Raw genomic sequence first — 25,929 nt, 5'->3', positions numbered from 1 at the left:
TGTCTTAAAAAAACTAAGCTAATATGAACAATCCTTCCAGTTATCCAATCAATTTTATTTAGTAACAAAATTCAACTTGAACAATTGGAAAGCTTTTTCTTCCTGCAATACTACAAGAGTTGCCTATGTAAATCTGAAGGTATGCAGTTTTTCATTCAATGTAGGAATTTTTTTACATTTAAATGTTTCAGTTCCACCCCTGTGAGTTACAATCACTTCCATGCATAGATTTTTACATGGAGAACAACGTCAATCTGTTTTGAGTTCCTTCCATATAAAAAAGAAAGGTTAGACAACACCATATTGTCCCATTCCCACAGAAGAAATCCCATCTGCAATACCAACAAACTAGAAGCTATGCAACAAATCATGGGTACAGCTGGTTGAGAAAAAAGGTTACAATGGAAAAGTCTTTTGTCTTTGCTCATTTACTGAATCTGATTTTATCAGCGAGTCCCTAACTCCCTACCGCTGGCAATATTTTCCATCATTTAGACCCCGAGACCTTGAGAGGCACCGTCACTGGACCCTTTCGCAACGTCTTATTTACTGCAAACTGGTGAACTGCATCTTGAATTCCCTCAAATGCTACCAAGAACTCTGCTGCATCAGTTTGGCTCAACACCTTCTTCAACACGGACTCCAACGTCTTGAACCTGTAAATATAATTTCTGGTCGCTGTTATTTACTTTTTGGTTGGGATTGGGGGTTATTATGTATTCCAAAGGACCAAGAGAAAGCCAAGGAAAACTAAAGTATTGTTTGTTTTGTGTTCATATATACTTCAACAGACCAGATAATTAACTATCAATCACTACCGTAAGTCTGTCATTAAAATAGTTACAATTTCAGTTTTGAAAATCTGAGGGAGACAGTAACCTGAGTTTTTGGGCTTTTGTAATCACCCGTTCAATCTTCTTGAACTCCGACTGAACACAAGCCAAGGAAGCTGTGTCTGATTGAATTTTAGCGGGGACAAAAGGAAGGTGGAGAATACATGTGGCCTGAATCTCAGCCATTTCCTCATCAAGGACTGTCTCTTCAATACGAGTGTCATGAATGAGCAGTGATAAGAGCTCTTCATTAGAATCCGAAAATGAGGATGACGACGATGAGGAGGAGAAGAAGAGGCGACGTACGAGCTCTAGAATGGCTGAGGGCCGCCAATCTCCAAGCCAAGCCTTGGCAGCCAGCTCATAGGGAGGAGCCCAGTTGGGCATTAGCAGCTGCGGGATATCCTTAAGCTGTGCTGGAAGCATGGCATGGTTGTAGTGGACATTGAACCTGTTCACTTGTTCATCTATTAGCTCCTCAAGTTCCCACCTTGCTTTGAGCTGTTTCTCTAGCCTAGCAGCTCTGCTCTTTTGCTCATGCCTCCACAGTCCATGCTTTTCCGAGAAGAATTCTTCACCTAATATCAGCACAATAACTGTCACCCAGATGCATGCACACCTTTTTCATTTTTTTCATATAGGTATATGCATACGTACATATCCACTCGAAATAGACTATCTTTCTAATACGCATGATCGAAATGGATACCCATTTTGGTTCTTCACATAGAAGGCACCCTCTTCATTAATATCACAAGCAAGAAACCTCGTTTAAGTAAGCTTCAAATAAATGGACCTATGTATTAGAAACTTATTTACCACATTTAAACTCCAAAAGCATGTGCAAAACTACCAATTTAAATCAAATTTGGTTAGACTGTATGTGGACTGTTAAATAAATGGACTTATTAATTAGAAACTTATTTTTCTCCAAAAAAAATAAATAAATAAAAATTAGACACTTATTTACCACACCTAAACTGCTAAAGCATGCACGCAACTACCAATTTGAATCAAAATTTGTTAGACTGTACTTGGAGTCTGGACTGTTAAATACATCTAAGTTTTTATATCACAACTTGAAGTAAAGATATTCAAGGAGCTAACAATAACATTATTGACACCAGGAAACCAACTTTCCCACTCAAGTAAAGATTATATTCTCACCCACCTCAACCAACGCCCAAACTCAAAAGGAAAGGAGGAAAAATGGGAAACAATTTGAACAAACTGTCCAGTTCTCCAATTCTTTAACAGAAATTAACAGAAATCTTCTTTATAAAAGAAAAGAGTTTTTGGTTTTACCTCGTTTGGGAGTGTCTCGCTTGTGGAGGGTCAAGCACTGGAATTTTTCTGCAAGGTCATCAACCTTAGAACCACCTTCTTCTAAAACTAACATTCCTTTACCTTCTTCTCTTACTTCATAATTATCATCTTCAATGTACTTCCTGGAGAAGTTCCTTCTCGTCAGCAAGCAAATAAAGGGGGGAAAAAAAAAATTAATTAAAAGAAAATTAATTAACCTGGGACTAATTAAAAGATAAGCGCATGCTCTTCCATCTTTAATTCAAGAAACAAAAAGAAGAAAAGAGCAGGACGGTTCTTCAAAAACCAATATTCTTATTTTCTTTTTCTCATTTTCTAAGCAACCAAACAGAAGCATTTGATCGCTAATTCATCATAACAATCCAAGAGAGAAAATGTTATGATCATAATTCATCATAACAGTACAAAGCGTACAAAAAGGAATGAAAGCAGAAACTTACATGGAAGACTGACTTAACGTTCCCTTCATCTTTCTGTTTCCTTCCCGTCGCGCCTTCGAAGTTGATGGCTTTCTTTGATCTTTTTCCATTTTTGTTTTAGCCGGGAAAACGAGCTATGAATCTGAACGACTTCGTAAAATATGTACGGGGAAATAAAAGGCCAAAATTGAAAGTTGATCATAAATGTGGGCCAATCCAGTGGTCAATTTTTAACTGGGCTTTAAGCACGATCTGAAAGGAGGATTTGGGTCCATTAGGCCCATAATGTCTGCGAATGCAAGTGAAAACAAAGCTCCAAAGTTTACCACAGAGAATTATAAAATAAAATAAAAAATTCTCCCGATTCCCCAATTTCATGTAGTCCTTTTTTGTTTTTTTAAACATAAAATCAAAATAGAGGACAAAATATAAATCAAGTGGCAAGCCCGTTGACTTGCCATATAAGGCACAGAATGCTATTTCAGCATCCTACCCCGTTTGTTTGTTAAGACTCAAGACAAAGAAAGAATGAAAGAACATAGAGAAGGGAAAAAAATCCTCCACCACAAGGACCAAATTGCCCATAATCTTTGCCACCATCTTTGATCTTAGCATCTCCCTCAAATTAAATAGAAGTCCAGTCTTGAGAGATTGCCTTAGAAATTGTGAAATGGTGATAGCAACTTCAGGAACATTCAAACAAGTAGGACCACATTCTGACAGCAAATCTAATAACAAACTTGCCCGGTTCATATTCTCCATGCTTGTACGACAGAGTTATCAAGAATGTTAATTAAGCAAAGCAGTTTTAAATTATTTACTTGAAAATTTACAAACAAAAGCATAAAAACATAATTTAACATCCTTTTCAGTATATGTACAGGCTTACACCAGTGTTCTAATTATGTACAACGTACTATTTCTTGGCCTAATGGCATTAGATCATGATATTCCTGTCTGAATGTTGTCGGTCTGAAACATCCGCTTTGGACCTTGAGTAATTGTCACTGTTATCTCCAGTTTTTCATCAAACTTACCTAAAGCCAGCCAGTGTCAAATTACCTAGCAGTAGCAGGAGAAACACCCTCTTTGAACAGAATATTTGCAACTGGTGGTGGAAGCCAAGCTGCTCCAGACTGGCCATCCTGATAATTACCATCACGCTTCTTGACCTTCTTCAGCCTCGAACTCACACTTCGTCCAAGAAATAAGCTGAACTTCATGGCTGTTAATACACCAAACGCAATTGTAAGAGGCCTCACTGCCCAGTGAAAATCCTCAACATGTTGATACTTCTGCACCACCCCAGGACAAGTATCAAAGGACACCAGTTCCACCTCAGCTGGATCTGCCAAGGAGCTGTTAGATTCATCTCCAAACACCAACCTTCCAGGGAACCTCACAACAAGACAACCATTTGGAAGGACCTGTGAGACCCTCCCAGTGGCCCAGATTCCTCCACTTTTATGGGGCCACTCAAATCGGGGAGTAACATTTGCCTTTGGCCTCACAAATTGTCCAACGTAGTAAGCATTTGCAACTTTAAGCTCGGTTAAATTTCCTCTCCAGAGAGTTTCTAACCCAATAAATCCAACTGCAACACTTCCATCACGGTGTACAGAATGAAGGATTCCAACAGAAGAGTGCTTGTTGTCCTTCTCCTCCTCCAAGCGCACCCAATCACCCACTGCCAAGCCAGATGTGACCCTCTCAATCGATGACATGAGTACTTTTACAGGGTTGCGTACTCCAGGGATCTTTACCAGAACAAAACCATCTCTATCAGAGTCACTCTCCAGGCCAACCACAGTTCCTTCAGGGACATCCATGATTTGATGTTTGCATGAATTCAATGGCCTTCTTGAACGAACTGTGTCACCCACTTGAAGTTGATCTTTTGCGAGATACCATGCAGTATAACCACTCCTTGATCTTTTTGCAAGTGTGCTGGTTCTGGAATCAAGCCATTCTCCATCATTGCAAAGAGCATTTTGTGAGCTGCAAATTCAATTGCAAATGGTTTAGCATGGAACCATAAAAGATCTTGATTAATAACAGTTACACTTCTTCTCGGCTAGCATCAGGCCGTAAAAATATTTACTCAAATCAATCATAAGCCTATCCTTTCTGTAAGACTAAGCAATGAATTTTATGCAAGTCGAGATAAAATAATAGCCACCGATCCAAAATCAGTCAAGGCAAAAAAAAAAAAAAAAAAAAAAACACACACACCAAAGAATTTCATAACTATCTTACCGGATTGAAAGAATATGAATGATAATTGTAGGAAAGATTTTGTTTTTCAATAAACTTCCATGAATAAGATACACATTTTGAAGAGAATACCTTTCAAATTCATGTAAGATATCTGCTATTGTAGGCCGATTACGCAAATCATACTCAAAGCATCCACTGACAACATTTTCAACTGCAGGAGGCAAGCCACTTGGAACTTGTGGCTTTTCTTGCTTGATTACAACTGAGTGATATATTTCTTCATTTGACTTCCCAAACCAGGGCTGCACACCAGTTAACATCTCCACAATACAACACCCAAAACCCCACGAGTCTGTCTCAAAAGATAGAGGACCTCTCACTTCAGGTTCCCACTGCTCTGGGGCCATGTAATTAGGACTTCCAAGTCTAAGAATCATATCTGAACTAGATAATGAAATCCCAAGAAGTAGATAAGGGATCCCGAAATCTCCAAGGAGTGCTTGGTCATGTTCATTTAGAAGAAAGTTAGAAGGCTTCAGGTTCAGTAACAGGACCCCTGTTGAATGCAACTCTAGAATTCCTTTTGCTAACTCAATTGCATACCTGTAAACACTAAAACTCTCATTTTTTTTTATTTTTTTTTTAAATCAACATCTTGTTATTCACAAAAAGAAATATGTGCCTGAGAACATCACCTTAGAACAACAGAAAGTTGAAGCTTGCCACCCTTGAGCCGAGCTAGCCGATCACCCACTGATCCCTCATAAACTTTCATAGCAATGCAGACCTGCCAAGAAAACATATAATAAAAGAAACAAGAAAATTCATGCTAAATATAATAAAGTTGATGTATAACTAAAAGAATTCTAAATTTACTTCCAAGACAGACACCTTTTCATCAATGATTGAGATACCATGCAGCCAACATACACCATGGAGCCCTCGTAACTTAGAAAATAGCTCTTCAAACTTATCCAGAAACTTCTGTGAGTGGTGCTCCTTCAATGGATGCAATACCTTTACGGCCAGCTCATGATATTCCTCATAATCAACTGATGACTGATGATTTGTTGCTAACCAAACATCACCAAAGGGGCCTCTCCCTATTCTGTACTTAAGTTTCAATGAGGCAGGATCAATCCACGGATTTGTTGGAGGAGGTGCAGCTACAACAGTTCTAAGGTGATCAGGGTCTCCTTCAAATAGCTCATATTCAAATGAAGCTACTGGCTTTGCTTTTCCTATGTGTTCGGCCATTTTCCTATTCACAATGGTATATGTGAAAGGATAGAATTATCCACCAAACAACTTGCATAATAAGTTACAGTATGCATTTGAAATGACAATCAAAACAAAGAACAACATTAGCATCCTCTGCACCATGAGGAAGGGAAGCCTAAATCCATGAGACACAAAGAGGTTAAACACATTCAAATCAAACAATGAGATGGAGGATCTGTGAACTTCAAGCTATCTTCGGGACCATCAACAATTATAATGAATATGCATGAGCCCTTTAACATAAAGCTAGGCAATATCCAACAACTGATACACAAGACTATGATCGTAATCATACCAATTTGGTAATCTATAAATCAAACTGACAACGATAACCAAATCACCAAGAATATCATACTCCTGAAAGACAGAAAATTTTCAACCTCTCATCTTGTTTACTCTCCTCTCCTTTAAAAAGTTCATAACCACCAAATACAAACAGCAAAATCCAAGGAACAGAATTGAAGAGCTTTACAGGTTGATAGAGAAAAACCTATTGTTTACTGGTTTTGACACGTCAATTGCTACCTAGACAGTCCAAGTTTGTATTACTCATACTCTACGAAAATTTTAGCATATTTCTCTTGTGAAAGTTAGCAAAATTTCTTCCGCGATTTATAGTGGGGTTATTAAAAAAAAAATAGAAAATAAAAATTAGTTAATGAACCCCAACGCTAAAATTCCCGTTCGGTTAAATGAAAAGAGGTAACAATCAACAACAACATTTCCAAACTGCAACTGAGGCAACTACAGAAATAAAACATGAACATAAGAAAAGTCAAACCCGTTTGGTAGCTGAGAAAACGAAGGAAAAATAAGGAAATACACTGTGTTTTAGCTCAGAGTGGTAGTTAAACTCGAGTAAATTAATACAGAAACTGAAAGTTTCATTTTTTTTAAAAAGAAAATAAATTAAAAAAAAATTTATTTGCTTTCCTTTCCTAGAATTGCAAACTTACCTGTTGACGGAGAAGCTTTGTTTGCCTGAACGAAGTGAAAATATTCTATAGTTTTTTTTTTTTTTTTTTGATAATTTTTATGCCAGTGGAGGAAGAACCAAAAAGTGGTATCGTCACGTAAGGGAATATGGGATCTCGGTGCAGCCGCGTCTGATCTGAATCAGTGTCATCAAGTCCACCGCGGCAGCTTGTTCTATCGAAACGTGTTACGATCTCATTGAAGAGGATGGGTGACGTGTTTCTATTTGAAATCCCCAAAGTGCCTTCAGCCACCTTCTAATCTTTGATTGATGGAGGAAAGCTACTTCTCTTCGGCGCTAGAGATATTTGTATGTAGGGACTTCATCGGGATTTCGTGGTTTGTGTATGGTCAGATAATATTTAAAAATATATTAGACAAATTAAAATCGATAATTAAGAAAATTATTCATCCAAAAGCATTTTCCGAAATAATAAGCTGGGAAAAAGAATGATTTCAAATCATTGTGAAAGGGGTACTTGTTATCTATAAGATAAGGGTACATTAATACTATTTTTCCAATATATTTTTCACATAGACTCGCTAATCAAAATTATTATTCATAAATAATAATGCTTAATATTTTTTCTAATCATATGTGATCTTATAAGCCTGATCATTTCATTTCATTTCTTTTCAGTTTTATTTTTTATATCCACTCAAAGAGTTTCTTTCAATAGCCAGTCTTCCTATCAGTATATATTAATGCTCTTTTAGTTAACTAGAATTGTTGTATTATCGTGATATTTATTGTTTTGTTGTTGGACACGTTAAAGTTCACATCAATAATGAACGACCCTCCATCTTCATACCATAAAGTAAAATTTAGTTTTTTTTTTTTTTTTTTTTGAGATATTTAATAAAACAAAGAAGTTTGAAGTTTGAAGTTTGAATAGGATAAGAAATTAGAGGATACTTTAAAATAACATCTAAAAAGTTACCAAAGAACAACAACATATTTACAGGGACGTTGAGCTTTCTTTTCTTGCTTTTCTACTTCCAGTGTTTAGCTAAATTCAGCCCTAGGAAGAAACAACAAAAAGTAGAGCATGTTGGCTAATCTTACTTGCTATATGTGATATGTCCACAAAATGTGAGCCAAGGAGGCAACCAGCTCTACTGGCCAAGTTTTTTCTCTTGATAATAGCTCTACTGGCTAAGTTGCATCATCCTATGTTCCTAAGCCATGCAGGGCCAATCTCATAGGACGACTCCTGCAATCTGATTCCCTTCTTCAAACCACCCCACAGCCTGGAATATGACAGCCATCCTCTCACAAACTGGGGCATCTTGAACTGAGCCTGGACGAAGTTTTCTTCTTGCTCTCCATCAATATTAGTATTCTCTTTGTCCGTCAACCTATGTCAAAATCTGTTAGTATATAACAATTTAAAGATAAAATGGATAGAGAACAATTTACAGATAAAATGAAGCCTAAACCAAGTCAAAAAAATGGAGATTTGGCCAATTCATTATCCTAGGGCATTATTACATGAAATAGACCTTCTATGACATTCGTTGCCATACTCCAACTCTGTGTAGTTATGAAAAATGAATTGTGCAACTATGAACCAGAAATGACCTATTCATGCTAAATCCCAGACCAGAACTATATACTTGAGGTTCCTTAATCAGCAGCTAAGCTCTTTCCAATGTTTAAGTAAGAACCCAAAATCTATCTCTACTTCAAGTTTGTTCTACCCAATACTTCAAACTTGTCCTTTGTACTGATAATCATTTTTTATTATCTCCCTTAGAAAACAGAATCAAATGTTAAAGAAGTATATTTATCGTCCATGATTCACAAAAGTGCTTGATCTTGATTATTGTCCTGATAATCATTTTTTATTGTCTCCCCAAGAAAGCAGAATCAAATGTTGAAGAAGTATATTTATAGTCCATGATTCAAACAAGTGCTTGATCTTGATTGTCGTATGCATATTATGTTAGCACCTACTGTTGATCTCTTCCTAAAAATTTTGAATGTTTGACACGCAGGCCAACAGGGATGCTTGAAAATTTGCCTACTGTAATGATCTATCAGCTTGAACTCACTACTTTTGAATCAGCAAACTTGGAAAACATGCCATGAAGCACACAAAAGAGACGTGAATACGCAACAATGCCCCTGATAGTGCCAGCTTGTACCCATTAATAAGAAGAGCAAATAAGAGATTCTTACACTGATTGCTTTTTCCAAAAAACCGTACTCTCTTTCTCAGATCGTTTCTCTAGAGGTGAAAAGTTGATGCACATATGCCTGATGAACTGAAGCTGAATGATGCACCACAAAATAGATGTTAGAAACTTGTTTTCAGATCAAGAATTACAAGAAAATGAATACATCAATGACAGCCCAAAACAAAAGTTATGAAAAGAAAGAAGCATTCAGCAATGCAGGTACAGAATTTCTGTCTTAGACGAACATCTGGAAACATACAAATGGAAGAAATAACCTCATTTTCAGTCTTATTGTATAACATAATGATGACATAGAGATTTTAACCCATCTTTTTTGTCTTTTGAACAAAAAAAAAAAAGACATGCTATTTGTTTGCACATCTTGATCACTCCCTGAAAACAAAAATTTTAAATTTGATGACAAGCCTTAAAAATGAAGCAATATGGTGGAAGTTAAAAGCTCTAGTATAGAACGAGCATGCAGGATAATCATATGAAAACAAAGGCCTATTTTTGTACTAATACAAATGTCATCATGTAGCGAATAACAAACATTTGCATTACAGCATAGATAATAAGTTACTTGAAAAGCATATTACATATGATAAAATTATTCTAGCAAACTTGTCAACAGATTGCATATGCAATTTCTCATGAATTATAAAACAAACAAAACCAAATGTATATAACCTGTAAAGTAGAGTGCATCATTTAATCTCAATACCCAACCAATACAGAGGTTATAACTTATAAAGAGTCAACTTTACTGAGTGTATGGACTGATTATACCATTCATCTGGAAGCACAAATTATAGCCAGAAAGAAATAGAAAAGTAAATCTTTCCCTGATTGGGAAACTCAATAGAAAACAGAAAAAATAAAAGAATACTAAACATACAAACCTGATCACCTTCCTTGATCCCATAATTTCGAATATATGATTTGTCATTGATTAGCTTATGACCTTCATAGCATAAGCAGAAATGCCCCCAAACCAGTGACCTTAAAGTTCAGACAAGAAACAACAACAAGAAAACACATTACTCTCCAATCAATTCAAAGGATCAAATCCAGTAAAATGACATTGCAATTGTTGTATATTAAATTGAGAGTTTTACCATGCTATGCCATGACCTTCCTCCTTTGATACTGAAGTAAAAACTTCTTCTATCGCTTGTTTAAGCTCTGATATTGTAGCATTCCTCGCAACCAGGACTTCTGCCAATAAAAAATCCATCGAAACCCATAAAACTTAACACATGCAAACGCTGGAAAATTAATTTCTTTAATGAAATATATTGATATAAATTCTTTCATCGTGATTGATTTGGTAAGAGATTGATAAAAAATAAAATAAAAACAAAAATAATTCTTCGCTTTATGGAACCTGCAATAACTTTTAATAAGGAAAATTATTTCAAGAAATAATTTTTAAAAAAAAGCCAAACCATTAGAGCAAATTACAAAAGCTTCGCTTTTAAGTTTCACCTACAAGAATTCGTTTTTTAAGTTTCCAAAATTATTCAAAATGAAGAGGGTAACAAAAGGTAAAAATGTTCAGGAAAATTTTCACTCTGGAGTGATAAGCCTATTCCCATTGCATAATGGTAAAATTTACGGTTGGCTTTAAAAGGAAATCCCACCGTGGGACTCTATTGTTTTTCGAAATTCATACTTTTGAAAATAAAATAAAAAAGCATAAATAGCCATCTAAGATAACATTATACACAAGAACGAGGAACGCAGTGATAGGAAATTTTACCGAAGGCAGAGCCATCGAGCTTGAGAACAGATAGCTTAAGAAGGTGAAGCTGAGGAAGTTTCTGGTACGACGAGTAGTTCCGAACATTACCATCACCAACATTGTCGTTTAGTGTCAGGGGAGCCAAACACCGCCTCTCTATCAAAACCCTCAGATTCTTAGTACCTCTACTTCTACTGGTGCTACTAGAATGCCTCTCTTCCTGATTACTGTTGCTTCGCAATCGCATTATATTCTTCAAATAGTTCAATCCGCGATAAGATCAAAAAACCGAAACTGCCAAGGGTTAGGGTTTTCGTTGGTTTTGAAACTTTGCTATGAAGTTACACAGAGAGAGAGAGAGAGAGAGAGAGAGAGAGAGAGAGAGAGAGAGCGCTTGGGGAAGAGAGAAATGGAGGGGGGTTTTTGCTGGGGTTGATTGGGGCATTGTGTCCGGAGAGACCGTTGCGTTTGGGTGGGAAACAAGGAATTTAATTGTGCACGCGCAATGCTGGTGTATTCGCGATCGGATGTTGACGTGTCGAAGTGTGAAGGGGTTCGATGAGCGCGTGTTGTGTTTAGTGCACTGCGTCAAGGTGGGTATGGATTTTAATTGGGTCAACGGATAGTTTGCTTTGTGGGCCCTGGACCTGCTTGAGGTCCATTTGGAAAGCATGCGTTTTTTCTTCTGTTTTAAGGATAATTACAAAATTATCAATGCACTTCTGATAGTGTATTTGAATTTGATACTGTGTATTTTGTTTCAAATGATTAATGATTGTCTTTAATAATAATTAAAAAAAAATGATTATCTTTTCTTTTTTAATTGTTATAATCAGACACATATGGTTGGAGCTTTGTAATAATAGAATACATGAAATGGCTGCTATAGTTTTCAACAAAATGGGCAGAGCGAGAGCAAAGCATTGAAGCGAAGATCAAAACTTATTTTGTTGGTGGAAAGAAATCCGTGGCCACTAGAAATATAAACCACATTTTGAAAAATGGAATTTATCATTATTGTTAAATATTACCAATGGAATTTATGTGTTTATGTTATTAATAATGTTTAACTTTTATATGTAAAAAATTTATTCTTTTAACACATCAACAAAGATTTCTTTGGTAATATCCATCAATAGTGATAAATAATAATATTCTTTATTAATAAATTAGAAAGTGAAGCTTTCTTGGTATTTGCTGCCAAAACATGATGAATAATGTACATGGTATAGAAATAGCATATGATTTAACAAATAAAAGCATGCACACCTTATCTCTTATCGAACCCCTTTGCTATATCTAAGGAAAATTCTTATTGATTTTATATGGGTGATGATCGATACTAATGCAATCAAACGTTAAATTTCATCCACTTTATTTATTTATTTATTTATAAATTAATTAATTAAAATAAAATAAAAAAAAAAAAAAAAAAAACCTCTTCTCCTCTGCTTTTGCGCTCTATAGACATGCACACACGTTATATATATGCATGCACTGCAATTCTCTGCAAGCGTATACTCTCCCTGCTGAAAAAGTTCCAAACTTTCACCTTTTTCATAAAAGGATAAGTGTGACAGTTTTCAGTATTCATCGGAGAAAAAAAGAGAGAATAGTTGTTGAAAGAGAAACATATATATATATATATATATAGAGAGAGAGAGAGAGAGAGAGGATCAATGCCATTTTCAATACTATTTACGCCCAAGCAATAGAAGAATCATTGACGAGCCAGAGAGAATCATACTTTTATAGATTCTCAGTTGAATTGATATCAAAACCAGAAGATTGATGTTGTACATACAGGAAGTGATATTGGCGCGGCTCAATCTAAGAACGATTTCTATGCAAAGCCATGTATATATACAAATATAAAAATCCATACTCAGATTGAACCTTACCAACATCACTTTACTTCCTCCCGAATCAACTTCACACGATTTCTCAAAACACCCAACCATTTTTATTTGCAGAGAAATATGATTGAAAGGGTTTAAGCAGAGACCGATCGAGACTTTGGGTTCCAACCCCTTTAAAAAGCCTCTGCAACAATGTATGGTAGCTCTGTCCATATAATGAGATCCCGGTTGTAAGTGAATTTACAGGCTAAAAGTAGATATTATATGGACAAAGGGACATTGAAATTGGGCCCACGTATCAGGTCATTTATATTCTCTTATTTTTCTCCTCCATCATCTGAGTTTGAATTATCTTCTGAAGAGAATCAAAACATATGATAGTGCTGGTAGTGGTGGAGTGGGAACTATAAAACTCATGATTGCAATTTTGAGAATTCGGAAAGCAAATTAATTGGCAACTTGGGACATCTTTAGATGGATGCCTGCCTCTCTCTATGTAGACCATTCCCATATCATTCGTTTCCCTGCAACAACAACAGCAATAATGGCCATAAGAATATATATGCATGTACAAACACGACATGATCATAAAGTTATAATAAGAGTATTAATTCAGCAACACAATTATATATGATATATCATATAGAAATCAATAGTTCTCAATTTGCTTGCTCAAGTTTTTGGCTATTAAAATAATAAATAAATAAAAAATTATTGGTTATATATGGTGCAAGCGAAACTATTGTGTATATGTCATGCCTGCATCCGCAATTTTGTTTATTGAAATGGTTTTAACTTTATGGGGGGGAAAATAGAAGTCATTGAACTTTAATCAACCATCCTCATTTAGCTAGTTAAAAGGAATATATGTAATTTTATTTGATAAATGTGAACTATTAAACTATTTAACGATGATGTTTTATTTTTTAAATAATATGCTTTTTCATATATATATTTTTTTTTGTAAATTGAATTAGTAAACTTTAATTTAAACTTTTTGGACAAGTATTAAGCAAAATTAAGTAATGAACTAAAAAATAATGTTTTTTTTTTCCTCAAAAAAATAAAATAAAAATAACACTATACACTCCTTTTTCAAAGGCATTCAAGCGTATTGTTTTCCAAATTTCAATATGGACGTCATTTTAACATAATATCATTGGGCCGTTCAAATGCCCACAACAAAAAAAGCCCAAGCCCGTCTTCAACATCACCGTCACATGTCACCGCCATATCACTAAGAATTACAAAAAGGTTTCCAGCGCCCCCTTGTTTTCGTTCCAATGTCACTCCCTCTGTCGCTCGGGGACTGAGAGAGACGAACCCCAAAACCCTAGAAACCGCCATTGAAGCATTTCAAAGCTTTTCGTCACCAAGACAAAGTTGGCACTCTTTTGCATTTATATACGGAGACTGTCAGACTTCTATAGTTTAATAGATCTAACAAGCAGTGGGTTTTGAGGATTTAGGTTAGGTTATTTTCGGTATCATAGATATGTGGAACAACGGCCAGATTGCTCCGCCTGGAACTGGCGGCTCGTCGATTCCGCCGCCTCCGGCGGCTCAACCGTCTTATACAGTGTTGCCATCTCCGGCTGAGGCTGAGGCCAAGCTTGAAGAGAAGGCCAGAAAGTGGCAGCAGCTTAATTCAAAGCGCTACAGTGATAAAAGGAAGTTCGGTTTCGTCGAGACGCAGAAGGAGGATATGCCTCCCGAGCACGTCAGGAAGATTATTAGGTGACTTCGTTGTTCGTTTTATGAATTTTCATATGCATTTTGTGTTCTTTATGTTCATGTTTTGGGGTCGATTGAGTCTTATGGCTGAAACTAAAATGAAAAAAAAAAAAGGTTGAAAATATGATTTCGATGGAGTTATAGGTCTTGCTTTCCTTGATGTCTTGAGAGTTTTCTGCTTATAATCTCTTCCTCAATTGTTGTTGTTGCAGAGATCATGGAGACATGTCCTCGAAGAAATATCGCCACGATAAACGAGTCTATCTTGGAGCGCTTAAATTTATTCCCCATGCAGTTTACAAGCTCCTCGAGAATATGCCTATGCCCTGGGAGCAGGTAAGAACTCTTACTTTGTGTACTCATAAATCTTCATGTAGATGCGTAAATATATTACTCCTTTAGCATGAGCTCACTTATCGTTGTTATAGGTTCGTGATGTGAAGGTTCTCTACCACATAACTGGGGCAATTACTTTTGTAAATGAAATTCCATGGGTTGTAGAACCTATATATTTGGCGCAGGTATGGTTTTTTCTTCCCTTCCCGTGCATCTCTCTCTTTATTTTTATTCTCGATTAAATCAATTAATATAGTGGCCTGGGATTATTTCTCCAGCTTCTTTTGATCATAAACAATGCATTTCTTATTTAATTTTGTGCAGTGGGGTACGATGTGGATTATGATGAGAAGGGAGAAGAGGGATCGTAGACATTTCAAGAGAATGCGATTTCCACCATTTGATGATGAAGAGCCTCCTCTTGATTATGCTGACAATCTATTAGATGTTGATCCTCTAGAGCCAATTCAGTTGGAGCTGGATGAGGAGGAAGATTCTGCTGTATGTACTTGGTTTTATGACCATAAGCCTCTTGTTAAAACAAAGCTTATAAATGGTCCTAGTTATCGGAAATGGCATCTCTCTCTCCCGATCATGGCAACACTTCATCGTCTTGCTGGACAGCTTCTTTCTGATTTGATTGACCGCAATTATTTCTACTTGTTCGATATGGAGTCTTTCTTCACAGCAAAGGCACTGAATATGTGCATACCTGGTATGTTAATGATTTTGAGTCTTCCTGTTTATTTTTTATTTTCTCCTTTTCTTTAGTTAGTTTCTAGACTAGTCATTATTGTTGAGTGCGAAAATTAATGTTTATTTGGACATTCTAGTTGTGTGACTTCTTGTCATTATTAGTGTTGGATTCCTTCTGTTAATTGTTGTCTCTTATGTAAAATGAGTGGTTTTTAATTGAAGATGGATTTTATACATGCTGTGAGTATCTCTGATTCATCAGATGCTTGTGAGGTGCAGCTTAAGATTTTCGAGGTTTTAATCCCTAGATAATCGTCAAGGTCTTCTGTTTTGTAACATGTTTTGAACTGCAGTTGCGATTGTATGTAAAGGGGTTCCATTGGAATGATGTTCCTTCTACTTACTTATTTTGATTAAAAAGTTAATTCAGCTTTCAGCTTATGCATTGGAATTTGACCCTTTTTCCATGGTTAAAAGAAAAATCTCGAATTGAAATGTTTTGGTGTGTGACTGGCCTGGGATAGTGACTTTTTGCTAGCCATGTTTGATGTGAGCAGTAGCTAAAATCCTCCATGGATGGATAAAATTTTGCGTTATTTGTTGCTGTTGTATCCCCTTTTGACGGGTGGATTAATCTTTGAAGTTAGTCTATACTTCATTGTTCTAGATATTTGTTGTTTATTGTTAAAATTTGGTTGCCATTGCTTTCAATTACATTCTAAGTTTATATAAGTAAATAACAGTAAGTGGATGTTTTGCAGGTGGTCCTAAATTTGAGCCTTTGTATCGTGACATGGAGAAAGGGGATGAGGACTGGAATGAGTTCAATGACATTAACAAACTCATTATCCGGTCACCTCTCAGGACGGAATATAGAATTGCATTCCCTCATCTGTATAACAATAGGCCTAGGAAGGTAAAGCTTGGTGTTTATCACACCCCCATGGTCATGTACATAAAAACTGAGGATCCTGATTTACCTGCATTTTATTATGATCCATTGATACACCCAATACCCAGCACTAACAAGGACCGGCATGAAAAGAAAGTGTACGATGACGACGAGGATGATGATTTTGCCTTACCAGAAGGAGTGGAACCATTGCTGAAAGATACTCAACTTTATACCGACACTACGGCAGCTGGAATTTCGTTATTATTCGCCCCGCGTCCTTTTAACATGAGATCAGGTCGGATGCGTCGGGCAGAAGATATCCCCCTTGTATCAGAGTGGTATAAGGAGCATTGGTAAGATTTCTGTTTTATCTTTTTTTATGCTGTTCAAAATGATATTTCTATGATTTAATAGCTTTTGATTCTCTTTTGGCTATTCTCTTTATTTCTGCAGTCCTCCCTCATACCCAGTTAAAGTTCGGGTCAGTTATCAGAAGTTATTGAAATGTTTTGTGTTGAATGAGTTGCATCATAGACCGCCAAAGGCACAAAAGAAGAAGCATCTGTTCCGGTCTCTCCAAGCTACAAAGTTTTTCCAAACGACAGAACTTGATTGGGCTGAAGCAGGTCTTCAAGTTTGTAAACAAGGATATAACATGCTGAATCTCTTGATTCATAGGAAAAATTTGAATTACCTTCACCTTGATTATAATTTCAATCTGAAGCCTGTCAAAACCCTTACAACCAAAGAACGTAAGAAATCTCGGTTTGGAAATGCTTTTCATCTCTGTCGAGAAATTTTAAGGCTCACAAAATTGGTGGTTGATGCCAATATCCAGTTCCGCTTGGGCAATGTGGATGCATTCCAGTTGGCTGACGGGTTACAATATACTTTTTCTCATGTTGGTCAGCTGACTGGGATGTATCGATACAAGTACAGGCTTATGCGGCAGATTAGAATGTGCAAGGATTTGAAGCACTTAATATACTACCGGTTCAATACTGGGCCAGTAGGGAAAGGACCTGGATGTGGGTTTTGGGCACCAATGTGGAGGGTGTGGCTATTTTTCCTTCGTGGTATAGTGCCTCTTCTTGAAAGGTGGCTGGGAAATCTGCTTGCACGGCAATTTGAAGGCCGTCATTCAAAAGGGGTGGCAAAGACTGTAACTAAGCAGCGTGTTGAAAGCCATTTTGACTTGGAGCTCCGAGCAGCTGTCATGCATGATGTTCTGGATGCAATGCCAGGTGATTTTCTATTAGTGAACTCGGAGTTCTTCCACACACACACACACACACCCCCCCCCCCCCCCCCCCTCCCTTGTTATTTTGTGAATGTCTAATTTTTTTGGTTGGTCCAGTTTATGTGTTTCTGTGTGTTAACGGTGTATTGCTAATATGCAGAGGGTATTAAGCAAAATAAAGCCAGAACCATATTGCAGCATCTCAGTGAGGCATGGCGATGCTGGAAAGCTAATATACCTTGGAAGGTAACAGCAATTAGGTTAATGTCCTTTCGAGTTTTTACTACCTATATACTTTTTTATTTTTTAATAAATCTAACTTCATTGCCATTGTCAAAACCTCTAGGTTCCTGGTTTGCCCGTTCCGATTGAGAATATGATTCTCCGGTATGTCAAATCAAAGGCGGATTGGTGGACAAATGTTGCTCATTATAATCGTGAACGTATAAGAAGAGGTGCAACAGTTGATAAAACAGTTTGTCGGAAGAATCTTGGACGATTGACCCGGCTGTGGCTAAAGGCTGAACAGGTGTTTTTCCTTACTTTATTGATTCGAGTTCAACAACTTCCTCGATCTTTCTTTGTTAGTTATTATATAGTTATATACCTACTAATGTTGGTTTGCTTCTCTCTTTCTCTCTCTAAATATCAACCAACTGTAGGAACGACAACACAACTATCTGAAAGATGGTCCATATGTCACACCGGAAGAAGCAGTTGCCATTTACACTACCACTGTGCATTGGTTGGAGTCGAGAAAGTTCACTCCCATTCCATTCCCTCCATTGTCATACAAGCATGACACAAAACTTCTTATCCTTGCTTTGGAAAGGTTGAAGGAATCTTATAGTGTGGCTGTCAGATTAAATCAACTTCAAAGAGAAGAACTGGGACTCATCGAACAAGCTTATGATAACCCACATGAAGCATTGTCGCGAATTAAGCGTCACTTGCTCACTCAACGTGCCTTTAAAGAAGTGAGTTCTGTAAATTAGAGTGAATGATTTGATTTGACTTTCAAGTCCTTGCTATGCACCATATTTAGACTGAGGAGTGAATTTTCTTGGCAGGTTGGCATAGAATTTATGGATTTGTATAGCTATCTCATTCCAGTTTATGAGATTGAGCCGCTCGAGAAGATTACAGATGCATATCTTGACCAGTACTTATGGTATGAAGGTGACAAGCGCCATCTCTTCCCGAACTGGATCAAGCCTGCTGATTCAGAACCGCCTCCACTCTTGGTGTATAAATGGTGTCAGGGAATCAATAATTTACAAGGTATCTGGGACACAAGTGATGGGCAGTGCGTGGTGATGCTTCAAACGAAGTTTGAGAAGTTCTTTGAGAAGATTGACCTCACGATGTTAAACAGGTAATTTGTTACCTTGATTCTTTGCCTCCATTCTGGTGTCTTCATGAGTTTTGTATTAATATTTTCTTTATTGCAGACTTCTCCGGTTGGTTCTTGACCACAATATTGCTGATTATGTCACCGCAAAAAACAATGTGGTGTTGTCTTACAAGGATATGAGTCATACAAATTCCTATGGCCTTATACGTGGTCTCCAATTTGCATCATTCGTTGTACAGTACTATGGGCTTGTGCTGGATTTATTGCTTCTTGGATTGACTCGTGCCAGTGAGATTGCTGGTCCACCACAGATGCCAAATGAGTTTATCACTTATTGGGATACAAAGGTCGAGACAAGGCATCCTATCCGGCTTTACTCTCGATACATAGACAGGGTTCACATCCTGTTTCGATTTACTCATGAAGAGGCTCGAGACCTTATCCAGCGATATCTTACTGAGCATCCAGATCCAAACAATGAAAATATGGTTGGATATAACAATAAGAAGTGTTGGCCAAGAGATGCTAGAATGAGGCTCATGAAGCATGATGGTGAGTGCATTTTATTTTTCTTGTACGTATTATTAGGGATTTAAAATTGCGTACTTCCATGTTATTGAATAGTATTTACATGTTTTCACATCCATTTCTGCATTTAATAATCATTAACCTCTGCTCAGTTAATCTTGGGAGGAGTGTTTTCTGGGATATGAAGAACCGTCTTCCTCGAAGCATTACAACATTGGAGTGGGAGAACAGCTTTGTTTCTGTTTACAGCAAGGACAATCCAAACCTACTCTTTAGCATGTGCGTATTTCGTTGTCGTTTTCAGTTTAAATTTTTAGTATCGTTGTTTTTTGAGTTGGATTTTATGGCTTGGACAGTTGAATTTTTTTTTGGGTTTTTGTTTTGTTATGTTGTAGAATTTTGGTTTCATTTGTGACATTCATTTTTAAAAGTCAAGACGGATAGGTTTGGTTTTCAGTGTACCTATTTTATTGTATAATTCTTTTCCTCTTTGACCTATAGGTGTGGATTTGAAGTTCGCATACTTCCAAAAATAAGAATGACTCAAGAAGCATTTAGCAATGTAAGAGATGGAGTTTGGAACTTGCAAAATGAACAGACAAAAGAACGCACTGCTATTGCTTTCTTACGTGTTGATGATGAACACATGAAGGTGTTTGAGAATCGTGTGAGGCAGATTCTTATGTCCTCGGGGTCTACAACATTCACTAAAATTGTCAACAAATGGAATACAGCACTCATTGGTATTCTTTTGTTCAATTTTGTTTTTCTGTATTTTGCATTTAAATTGCATGACAATTTGGCCCTTACTGAAATTGTGCATTTTTATTGTTACAGGTCTCATGACTTATTTCCGTGAAGCTACTGTTCATACCCAAGAGCTGCTGGATTTGCTGGTCAAATGTGAAAATAAAATTCAGACTCGTATCAAGATTGGGTTGAACTCAAAGATGCCCAGCAGGTAAATATTTGCTCTTCCAAGGTACTATATTTGGTTATGTTCCAAGGGTTTACTGTTGAGCTGAATTCCTTTCCATGTTCAGGTTTCCTCCTGTCATTTTTTACACACCAAAAGAAATTGGAGGGCTTGGTATGTTATCTATGGGTCACATATTGATTCCACAATCTGACCTTAGATACAGTCAGCAGACTGATGTTGGGGTGACCCACTTTAGGAGTGGAATGAGTCATGAGGAGGACCAACTCATTCCAAATCTTTATCGGTATATTCAAGTAAGTTTTAATCCTGTTCTCCTGTATTTGCTTCCTGTGTATTCCTTTGGTGTTCTTATGTACTTGTTTTCTTGACAGCCTTGGGAAAGTGAATTCATAGATTCACAGCGTGTCTGGGCAGAGTATGCATTAAAGAGGCAGGAAGCTCAAGCACAAAATAGGCGTTTAACCCTTGAAGATTTGGAAGTGCGTACTTTGCGTTATGGTCTTTATTATTGTTTCTGTTTTCCTTATTTTATTTTTATTTTTTTGAGTGATGGGAGACTCGGTTGGTTGTCTCAAGCTATTATTTTTTCTGCTTTTTATTCTTCTAGACTGCTGTAAATCGCAGTCAGAACATTCGTTAAATTGGTATCTGACTTTATGGAAGAAGTTATATTTTGAACTTTTGAATACTATCTGTGCTAATGATTTTCTTGATTTTTATCAACAGGACTCATGGGATAGGGGAATACCGCGTATTAATACTTTGTTTCAGAAGGACAGGCATACTCTGGCATATGATAAAGGATGGAGAGTTCGCACAGATTTTAAGCAGTACCAAGTCTTGAAACAAAATCCTTTCTGGTGGACACACCAGAGGCATGATGGTAAACTGTGGAACCTGAATAATTACCGAACTGATGTAATTCAAGCTCTTGGTGGTGTTGAGGGAATCCTAGAACATACATTATTCAAGGGGACATAGTAAGTTTGTTTGTAAAGATAGTGCTTACGCTTTTTCTTCTTTTTTTTTTTTTTTTTTTTTTTTATATTTCAAAATTCTTTTTTGTTGCCCTTGTTTTATGGGTTCCATTAAAGCATGTATGTGCCTCAAAAATATTATTTGTAATTTATGCTAATGCTGATTTCCCTCTGTTTTGTAATTCCAGCTTTCCAACCTGGGAGGGTCTCTTTTGGGAAAAAGCATCTGGTTTTGAGGAATCAATGAAGTATAAGAAGTTGACAAACGCACAGAGATCTGGTCTCAACCAAATTCCCAATCGTAGGTTTACTCTCTGGTGGTCACCTACAATAAATCGGGCAAACGTTTATGTTGGTTTCCAAGTGCAGTTGGATCTTACTGGAATTTTCATGCATGGGAAGATCCCGACTTTGAAGATATCATTGATTCAGATTTTCCGAGCTCACTTGTGGCAAAAGATTCATGAGAGTGTTGTAATGGATCTTTGCCAGGTTTTGGATCAGGAGTTGGATGCTTTGGAAATTGAAACGGTGCAGAAGGAAACTATTCATCCGCGGAAGAGTTATAAAATGAACAGTTCTTGTGCAGACATTCTTCTTTTTGCTGCTCATAGATGGCCAATGTCAAAACCTAGCCTTGTTGCTGAGCCAAAAGATGTGTTTGATCAAAAAGCCAGTAATAAGTACTGGATAGATGTACAGCTCCGTTGGGGAGATTATGATTCTCATGATATTGAGCGTTACACCCGGGCCAAATTCATGGATTATACAACAGACAACATGTCTATATATCCTTCACCTACAGGTATGATTTTGCTTTGTCCTCTTGTTAATGGATATTTGTATATTTACTATGGAGCTCATAATTGTCATTGTTTCTTTGCAGGAGTGATGATTGGGCTTGATCTGGCATATAATTTGCATTCTGCATTTGGTAACTGGTTTCCGGGATCAAAACCATTGCTCCAGCAGGCAATGAACAAGATTATGAAGGTATGTGCGTTTGCAATTTTATGTTTCATTCAAATATGTATATTTGTTAAAATATTAAATTGGTTGTTGTGAGACACATTGAACTAAACCCCCTTCCCTGTGCATCTGCAGTCAAATCCTGCTTTATATGTGTTGAGGGAGCGAATAAGGAAAGGTTTGCAGTTGTACTCTTCTGAGCCTACCGAACCGTATTTGTCGTCACAAAACTATGGAGAGATCTTTAGCAACCAAATAATATGGTTTGTGGATGACACTAATGTGTATCGTGTTACAATTCACAAGACATTTGAAGGAAATCTAACTACAAAACCAATAAACGGTGCCATCTTTATTTTTAATCCAAGGACTGGGCAGCTGTTCCTGAAGGTCTGTTTTTGTGTGGCTTTTATTGTTTTAGAAAAATTATTTTACTGGTGATATGATATTATTCTTATAGATATTTTTAGCTCTCTCACAACATGACTTCCTGCAGGTCATACACACAAGTGTGTGGGCAGGACAAAAACGTCTTGGTCAGCTGGCAAAGTGGAAAACAGCTGAAGAAGTTGCTGCTCTTGTGAGGTCTTTGCCGGTTGAAGAGCAGCCAAAGCAAATCATTGTGACTCGCAAAGGAATGCTTGATCCTTTGGAGGTTCACTTACTGGATTTCCCGAATATAGTTATAAAAGGAAGTGAGCTGCAACTTCCATTTCAGGCTTGCTTGAAAATTGAGAAATTTGGTGATCTTATTCTAAAGGCGACAGAGCCACAGATGGTTCTTTTCAACATTTATGATGACTGGTTGAAGAGTATTTCATCATATACTGCATTCTCTAGACTCATTCTGATCTTGCGAGCACTTCATGTGAACAATGAGAAGGCTAAGATGTTGCTGAAGCCTGACAAATCAATTGTTACCGAGCCACACCACATTTGGCCTTCTCTGACTGATGATCAATGGATGAAGGTGCCTTACTGTTTCTAATTTATTTTTTGTATGCAAGGACATTTAATAATTTGATGAATAACCATTTGCCCATTAATTTCTCTGGATTTATTATCAGGTGATATTGGTTCTAATGAGCTGGCAATGTTAGGAAATATACCATAATAAAAGTTCATGATTTATTTCTGAAATGCGCCTTCTTTTTTTTTTTTTTGGGGAAGTCAAGTTTCAGTTGTTTTTACTTATTCAATATAACTATTTATGATTTAAACACCTTACTTGCACTGCGAATTATCTCTGTTTTCTGCTTGTCTGCACTGTAATGTGTAAGGTACTCTTTTAACATATTTCATGGTGCAGGTTGAGGTTGCTTTAAGGGATCTCATATTGTCGGACTATGCCAAGAAGAACAATGTGAATACATCAGCCTTGACTCAGTCTGAGATTCGTGATATTATACTTGGAGCTGAAATTACCCCACCTTCTCAACAGAGGCAACAGATAGCAGAGATTGAGAAACAGGTAATGGTTCTTTTTTAGTTGTTGATATGAAGTTGGTATGCTGCTTTTACCAACTTCGAGTGGTATAAGTTTCTGTCTGGTTGTCAACTTGCATAAGATTGATGTTGGATTCATCTTCAGGCGAAAGAAGCAAGTCAGCTGACAGCAGTAACAACAAGGACAACTAATGTGCATGGTGATGAACTTATTGTCACTACTACAAGTCCGTATGAGCAAGCTGCATTTGGTTCTAAAACTGATTGGCGTGTGAGAGCAATATCAGCCACAAATCTTTATCTTCGTGTCAATCATATTTATGTGAATTCGGAGGATATAAAGGTATTGGTCTATATGCATTGCATTATTGAAATATAAATTGTTTTTCTGTCTCTTCATTTGCTGATATAAAGAACCTACGAAATTACAGGAAACAGGATATACTTATATCATGCCGAAGAACATTTTGAAAAAGTTCATTTGCATAGCAGATTTGCGGACCCAAATTGCAGGATACCTGTATGGTGTAAGCCCACCCGACAATCCTCAGGTTAAGGAAATTAGATGCATTGCTATGCCACCACAATGGGGAACACATCAGCAAGTTCATCTACCATCAGCCTTGCCAGAGCATGATTTCCTCAATGATTTGGAGCCTTTGGGATGGATGCACACACAGCCAAATGAGCTTCCTCAGCTATCGCCTCAGGTTTTTTACCGTATCAGTGTTTTAAGCTTTGATTTTCAGTTGAATCTCAGTGCGGTGTTTCGCATATATTTTTTTAGGTCTAACTGAGAAGAAAGTAACAATTTTTTTTTTTTTTGGGGGTGTGTTGACTTGCAGGATCTCACTTCTCATGCCAAAATCCTAGAAAACAACAAGCAATGGGATGGAGAGAAGTCCATTATTTTGACTTGCAGTTTCACACCAGGTTCTTGCTCGTTAACTGCCTACAAGCTCACTCAATCAGGTTATGAGTGGGGGCGGATCAACAAGGACACTGGAAGTAATCCTCATGGATATCTTCCTACTCACTATGAGAAGGTCCAGATGCTTCTCAGTGACCGCTTTCTTGGTTTCTATATGGTAAGACCACCTTGTTTCTTGGTAAATTTATCTTCATTTTGAAAACATGTACCATGTTGAATGGTTTTGTACTCTGAGCAGCTATTTTTCCAAGTTCTAACGTGGTTTCTTTGTTGCTTTTGGTTTAGATACCCGATAATGGTCCATGGAACTACAATTTCATGGGGGTAAAACATACCCCTAGCATGAGGTATGGGGTCAAGCTTGGGACGCCCCGAGAGTACTACCATGAAGACCATAGGCCAACACATTACCTAGAGTTCAGCAACTTGGAAGAGGGGGATGTAGCTGAGGGTGACCGTGAGGACACATTCTCGTAGTCTAGAATCATCGTTATGGGTGTGGTAGTTGATCTTAAACATGCGAGACACTCGATAAATTTTGTAATGCCAAATGTCAAAAGCAATAACTCTTGCTGTTTCTGTAGTAATGGTTGTAGTTATTAACGTGATTGCACACTTGTAAAGCGCATGCAACTGATCTGTATTTTGAGATTTGTAAATATATTATTTTTAAGTTTATGAATCCACTTGAATACAATTTTCGACGGTGGCGATCTAACTGTGAGTGAAAGTGTTAGCTATTTTGGGCTGTTCTAGATCTTCAGTAGATGTGGTTTGCGTTCTCTAGATCCTTCAATTTTCTGATGGACCATGCTTCGAGTAGAAGATTCAAGCTGGAATAGTGGGTGCCAGTACATTTGGCATCAAAACAGCTTCGATCACCTCATAGAATGAGACCTTACCATTCTAATGGAAGGGCAAAAGTCATCCGTGAGGGTATATGATCATGTTGTCCATTTATCCCCGTGTTCAATACAAAATATTAGACGAGGACTAGGAGCAAAGCGTTGTCATTTATACTTGGAAAACAGCATATAAAGAAGCACGT

General features: G+C 37.1%; 4 protein-coding genes across 9 annotated transcripts; 1 reads left to right on the top strand and 3 right to left on the bottom strand.

Annotated features, from left to right (window-relative positions):
* Positions 1–126: 126 nt before the first annotated feature.
* LOC107407960 (uncharacterized) lies at positions 127–3,229 on the bottom strand. 4 transcript variants are annotated; one of them, XM_060817190.1, is made up of 4 exons: positions 2,600–3,229; positions 2,139–2,293; positions 880–1,429; positions 127–656 (listed from the first exon to the last, which is right to left on the bottom strand). In XM_060817190.1, the coding sequence occupies exons 1-4, from the start codon at positions 2,686–2,688 to the stop codon at positions 488–490; spliced, it is 963 nt and encodes a 320-aa protein (XP_060673173.1). In that variant the 5' UTR covers positions 2,689–3,229; the 3' UTR covers positions 127–487. The 4 variants fall into 4 exon arrangements, with proteins under 4 accessions (XP_060673173.1, XP_015870793.1, XP_060673174.1 ...); XM_016015307.4 differs by having other exon boundaries at positions 880–1,411; XM_060817191.1 differs by having other exon boundaries at positions 2,139–2,281.
* Positions 3,230–3,371: 142 nt separating this feature from the next.
* On the bottom strand, positions 3,372–7,172 carry LOC107407945 (protein KINASE OF THE OUTER CHLOROPLAST MEMBRANE 1-like). Of its 2 annotated transcripts, none has more exons than XM_025073329.3 (5): positions 7,033–7,172; positions 5,687–6,056; positions 5,491–5,582; positions 4,925–5,407; positions 3,372–4,576 (listed from the first exon to the last, which is right to left on the bottom strand). In XM_025073329.3, exons 2-5 carry the CDS (start codon positions 6,050–6,052, stop codon positions 3,637–3,639), a joined length of 1,881 nt encoding a protein of 626 aa, XP_024929097.2. In that variant the 5' UTR covers positions 6,053–6,056; positions 7,033–7,172; the 3' UTR covers positions 3,372–3,636. The 2 variants fall into 2 exon arrangements, with proteins under 2 accessions (XP_024929097.2, XP_015870775.2); XM_016015289.4 differs by having other exon boundaries at positions 4,925–5,398; positions 7,033–7,170.
* A 64-nt stretch (positions 7,173–7,236) lies between these two features.
* On the bottom strand, positions 7,237–11,601 carry LOC107407983 (uncharacterized). Of its 2 annotated transcripts, XR_009638975.1 has the most exons (6): positions 10,995–11,601; positions 10,351–10,450; positions 10,135–10,234; positions 9,234–9,325; positions 8,118–8,410; positions 7,237–7,372 (listed from the first exon to the last, which is right to left on the bottom strand). XR_009638975.1 is itself a non-coding variant. In XM_016015331.4 (5 exons), the coding sequence occupies exons 1-5, from the start codon at positions 11,221–11,223 to the stop codon at positions 8,218–8,220; spliced, it is 714 nt and encodes a 237-aa protein (XP_015870817.2). In that variant the 5' UTR covers positions 11,224–11,599; the 3' UTR covers positions 7,863–8,217. The 2 variants fall into 2 exon arrangements, 1 of the variants encoding a protein (XP_015870817.2); XM_016015331.4 differs by lacking the exon at positions 7,237–7,372 and having other exon boundaries at positions 7,863–8,410; positions 10,995–11,599.
* A 2,501-nt stretch (positions 11,602–14,102) lies between these two features.
* LOC107407646 (pre-mRNA-processing-splicing factor 8A) lies at positions 14,103–25,585 on the top strand. Its single transcript, XM_048477274.2, has 26 exons — positions 14,103–14,572; positions 14,782–14,905; positions 14,998–15,090; positions 15,230–15,620; positions 16,363–16,849; positions 16,950–17,740; positions 17,897–17,982; positions 18,083–18,265; positions 18,399–18,713; positions 18,807–19,111; positions 19,188–19,642; positions 19,771–19,897; positions 20,120–20,361; positions 20,456–20,579; positions 20,662–20,851; positions 20,930–21,037; positions 21,285–21,538; positions 21,724–22,340; positions 22,422–22,528; positions 22,640–22,894; positions 23,001–23,474; positions 23,814–23,975; positions 24,096–24,293; positions 24,382–24,660; positions 24,796–25,038; positions 25,167–25,585. The coding sequence occupies exons 1-26, from the start codon at positions 14,331–14,333 to the stop codon at positions 25,356–25,358; spliced, it is 7,044 nt and encodes a 2,347-aa protein (XP_048333231.1). The 5' UTR covers positions 14,103–14,330; the 3' UTR covers positions 25,359–25,585.
* The last annotated feature ends 344 nt before the right edge of the window (positions 25,586–25,929 follow it).

The sequence above is a fragment of the Ziziphus jujuba genome, chromosome 1, assembly GCF_031755915.1.
Source record: "Ziziphus jujuba cultivar Dongzao chromosome 1, ASM3175591v1".
NCBI classification, from domain to species: domain Eukaryota; kingdom Viridiplantae; phylum Streptophyta; class Magnoliopsida; order Rosales; family Rhamnaceae; genus Ziziphus; species Ziziphus jujuba.
Note: the sequence above shows the minus strand (reverse complement) of the source record. Positions and strands in the feature narration are given on the sequence as shown.

Bases quoted from the DNA above. Each gene is read 5' to 3' on its own strand.
- LOC107407960 (XM_060817190.1), bottom strand. From the start codon at position 2,688: ATGGAAAAAGATCAAAGAAAGCCATCAACTTCGAAGGCGCGACGGGAA. The intron at 1,430-2,138 runs GTAAAACCAAAA...TCTGGGTGACAG, and splicing joins GCGAGACACTCCCAAACGAG to TTATTGTGCTGATATTAGGT. The intron at 657-879 runs GTTACTGTCTCC...TTATATTTACAG, and splicing joins ACAAAAGCCCAAAAACTCAG to GTTCAAGACGTTGGAGTCCG.
- LOC107407646 (XM_048477274.2), top strand. From the start codon at position 14,331: ATGTGGAACAACGGCCAGATTGCTCCGCCTGGAACTGGCGGCTCGTCG. The intron at 18,266-18,398 runs GTGTTTTTCCTT...AACCAACTGTAG, and splicing joins TGTGGCTAAAGGCTGAACAG to GAACGACAACACAACTATCT. The intron at 21,539-21,723 runs GTAAGTTTGTTT...TTGTAATTCCAG, and splicing joins ACATTATTCAAGGGGACATA to CTTTCCAACCTGGGAGGGTC.
- LOC107407983 (XM_016015331.4), bottom strand. From the start codon at position 11,223: ATGCGATTGCGAAGCAACAGTAATCAGGAAGAGAGGCATTCTAGTAGC. The intron at 10,451-10,994 runs GTAAAATTTCCT...TTTTATTGGCAG, and splicing joins GCTCGATGGCTCTGCCTTCG to AAGTCCTGGTTGCGAGGAAT. The intron at 8,411-9,233 runs GTAAGAATCTCT...ATTTTGACATAG, and splicing joins TTTTGGAAAAAGCAATCAGT to GTTGACGGACAAAGAGAATA.
- LOC107407945 (XM_025073329.3), bottom strand. From the start codon at position 6,052: ATGGCCGAACACATAGGAAAAGCAAAGCCAGTAGCTTCATTTGAATAT. The intron at 5,583-5,686 runs GTGTCTGTCTTG...TTTTCTTGGCAG, and splicing joins TCTCAATCATTGATGAAAAG to GTCTGCATTGCTATGAAAGT. The intron at 4,577-4,924 runs GTATTCTCTTCA...TTGAATTTGCAG, and splicing joins ATCTTACATGAATTTGAAAG to CTCACAAAATGCTCTTTGCA.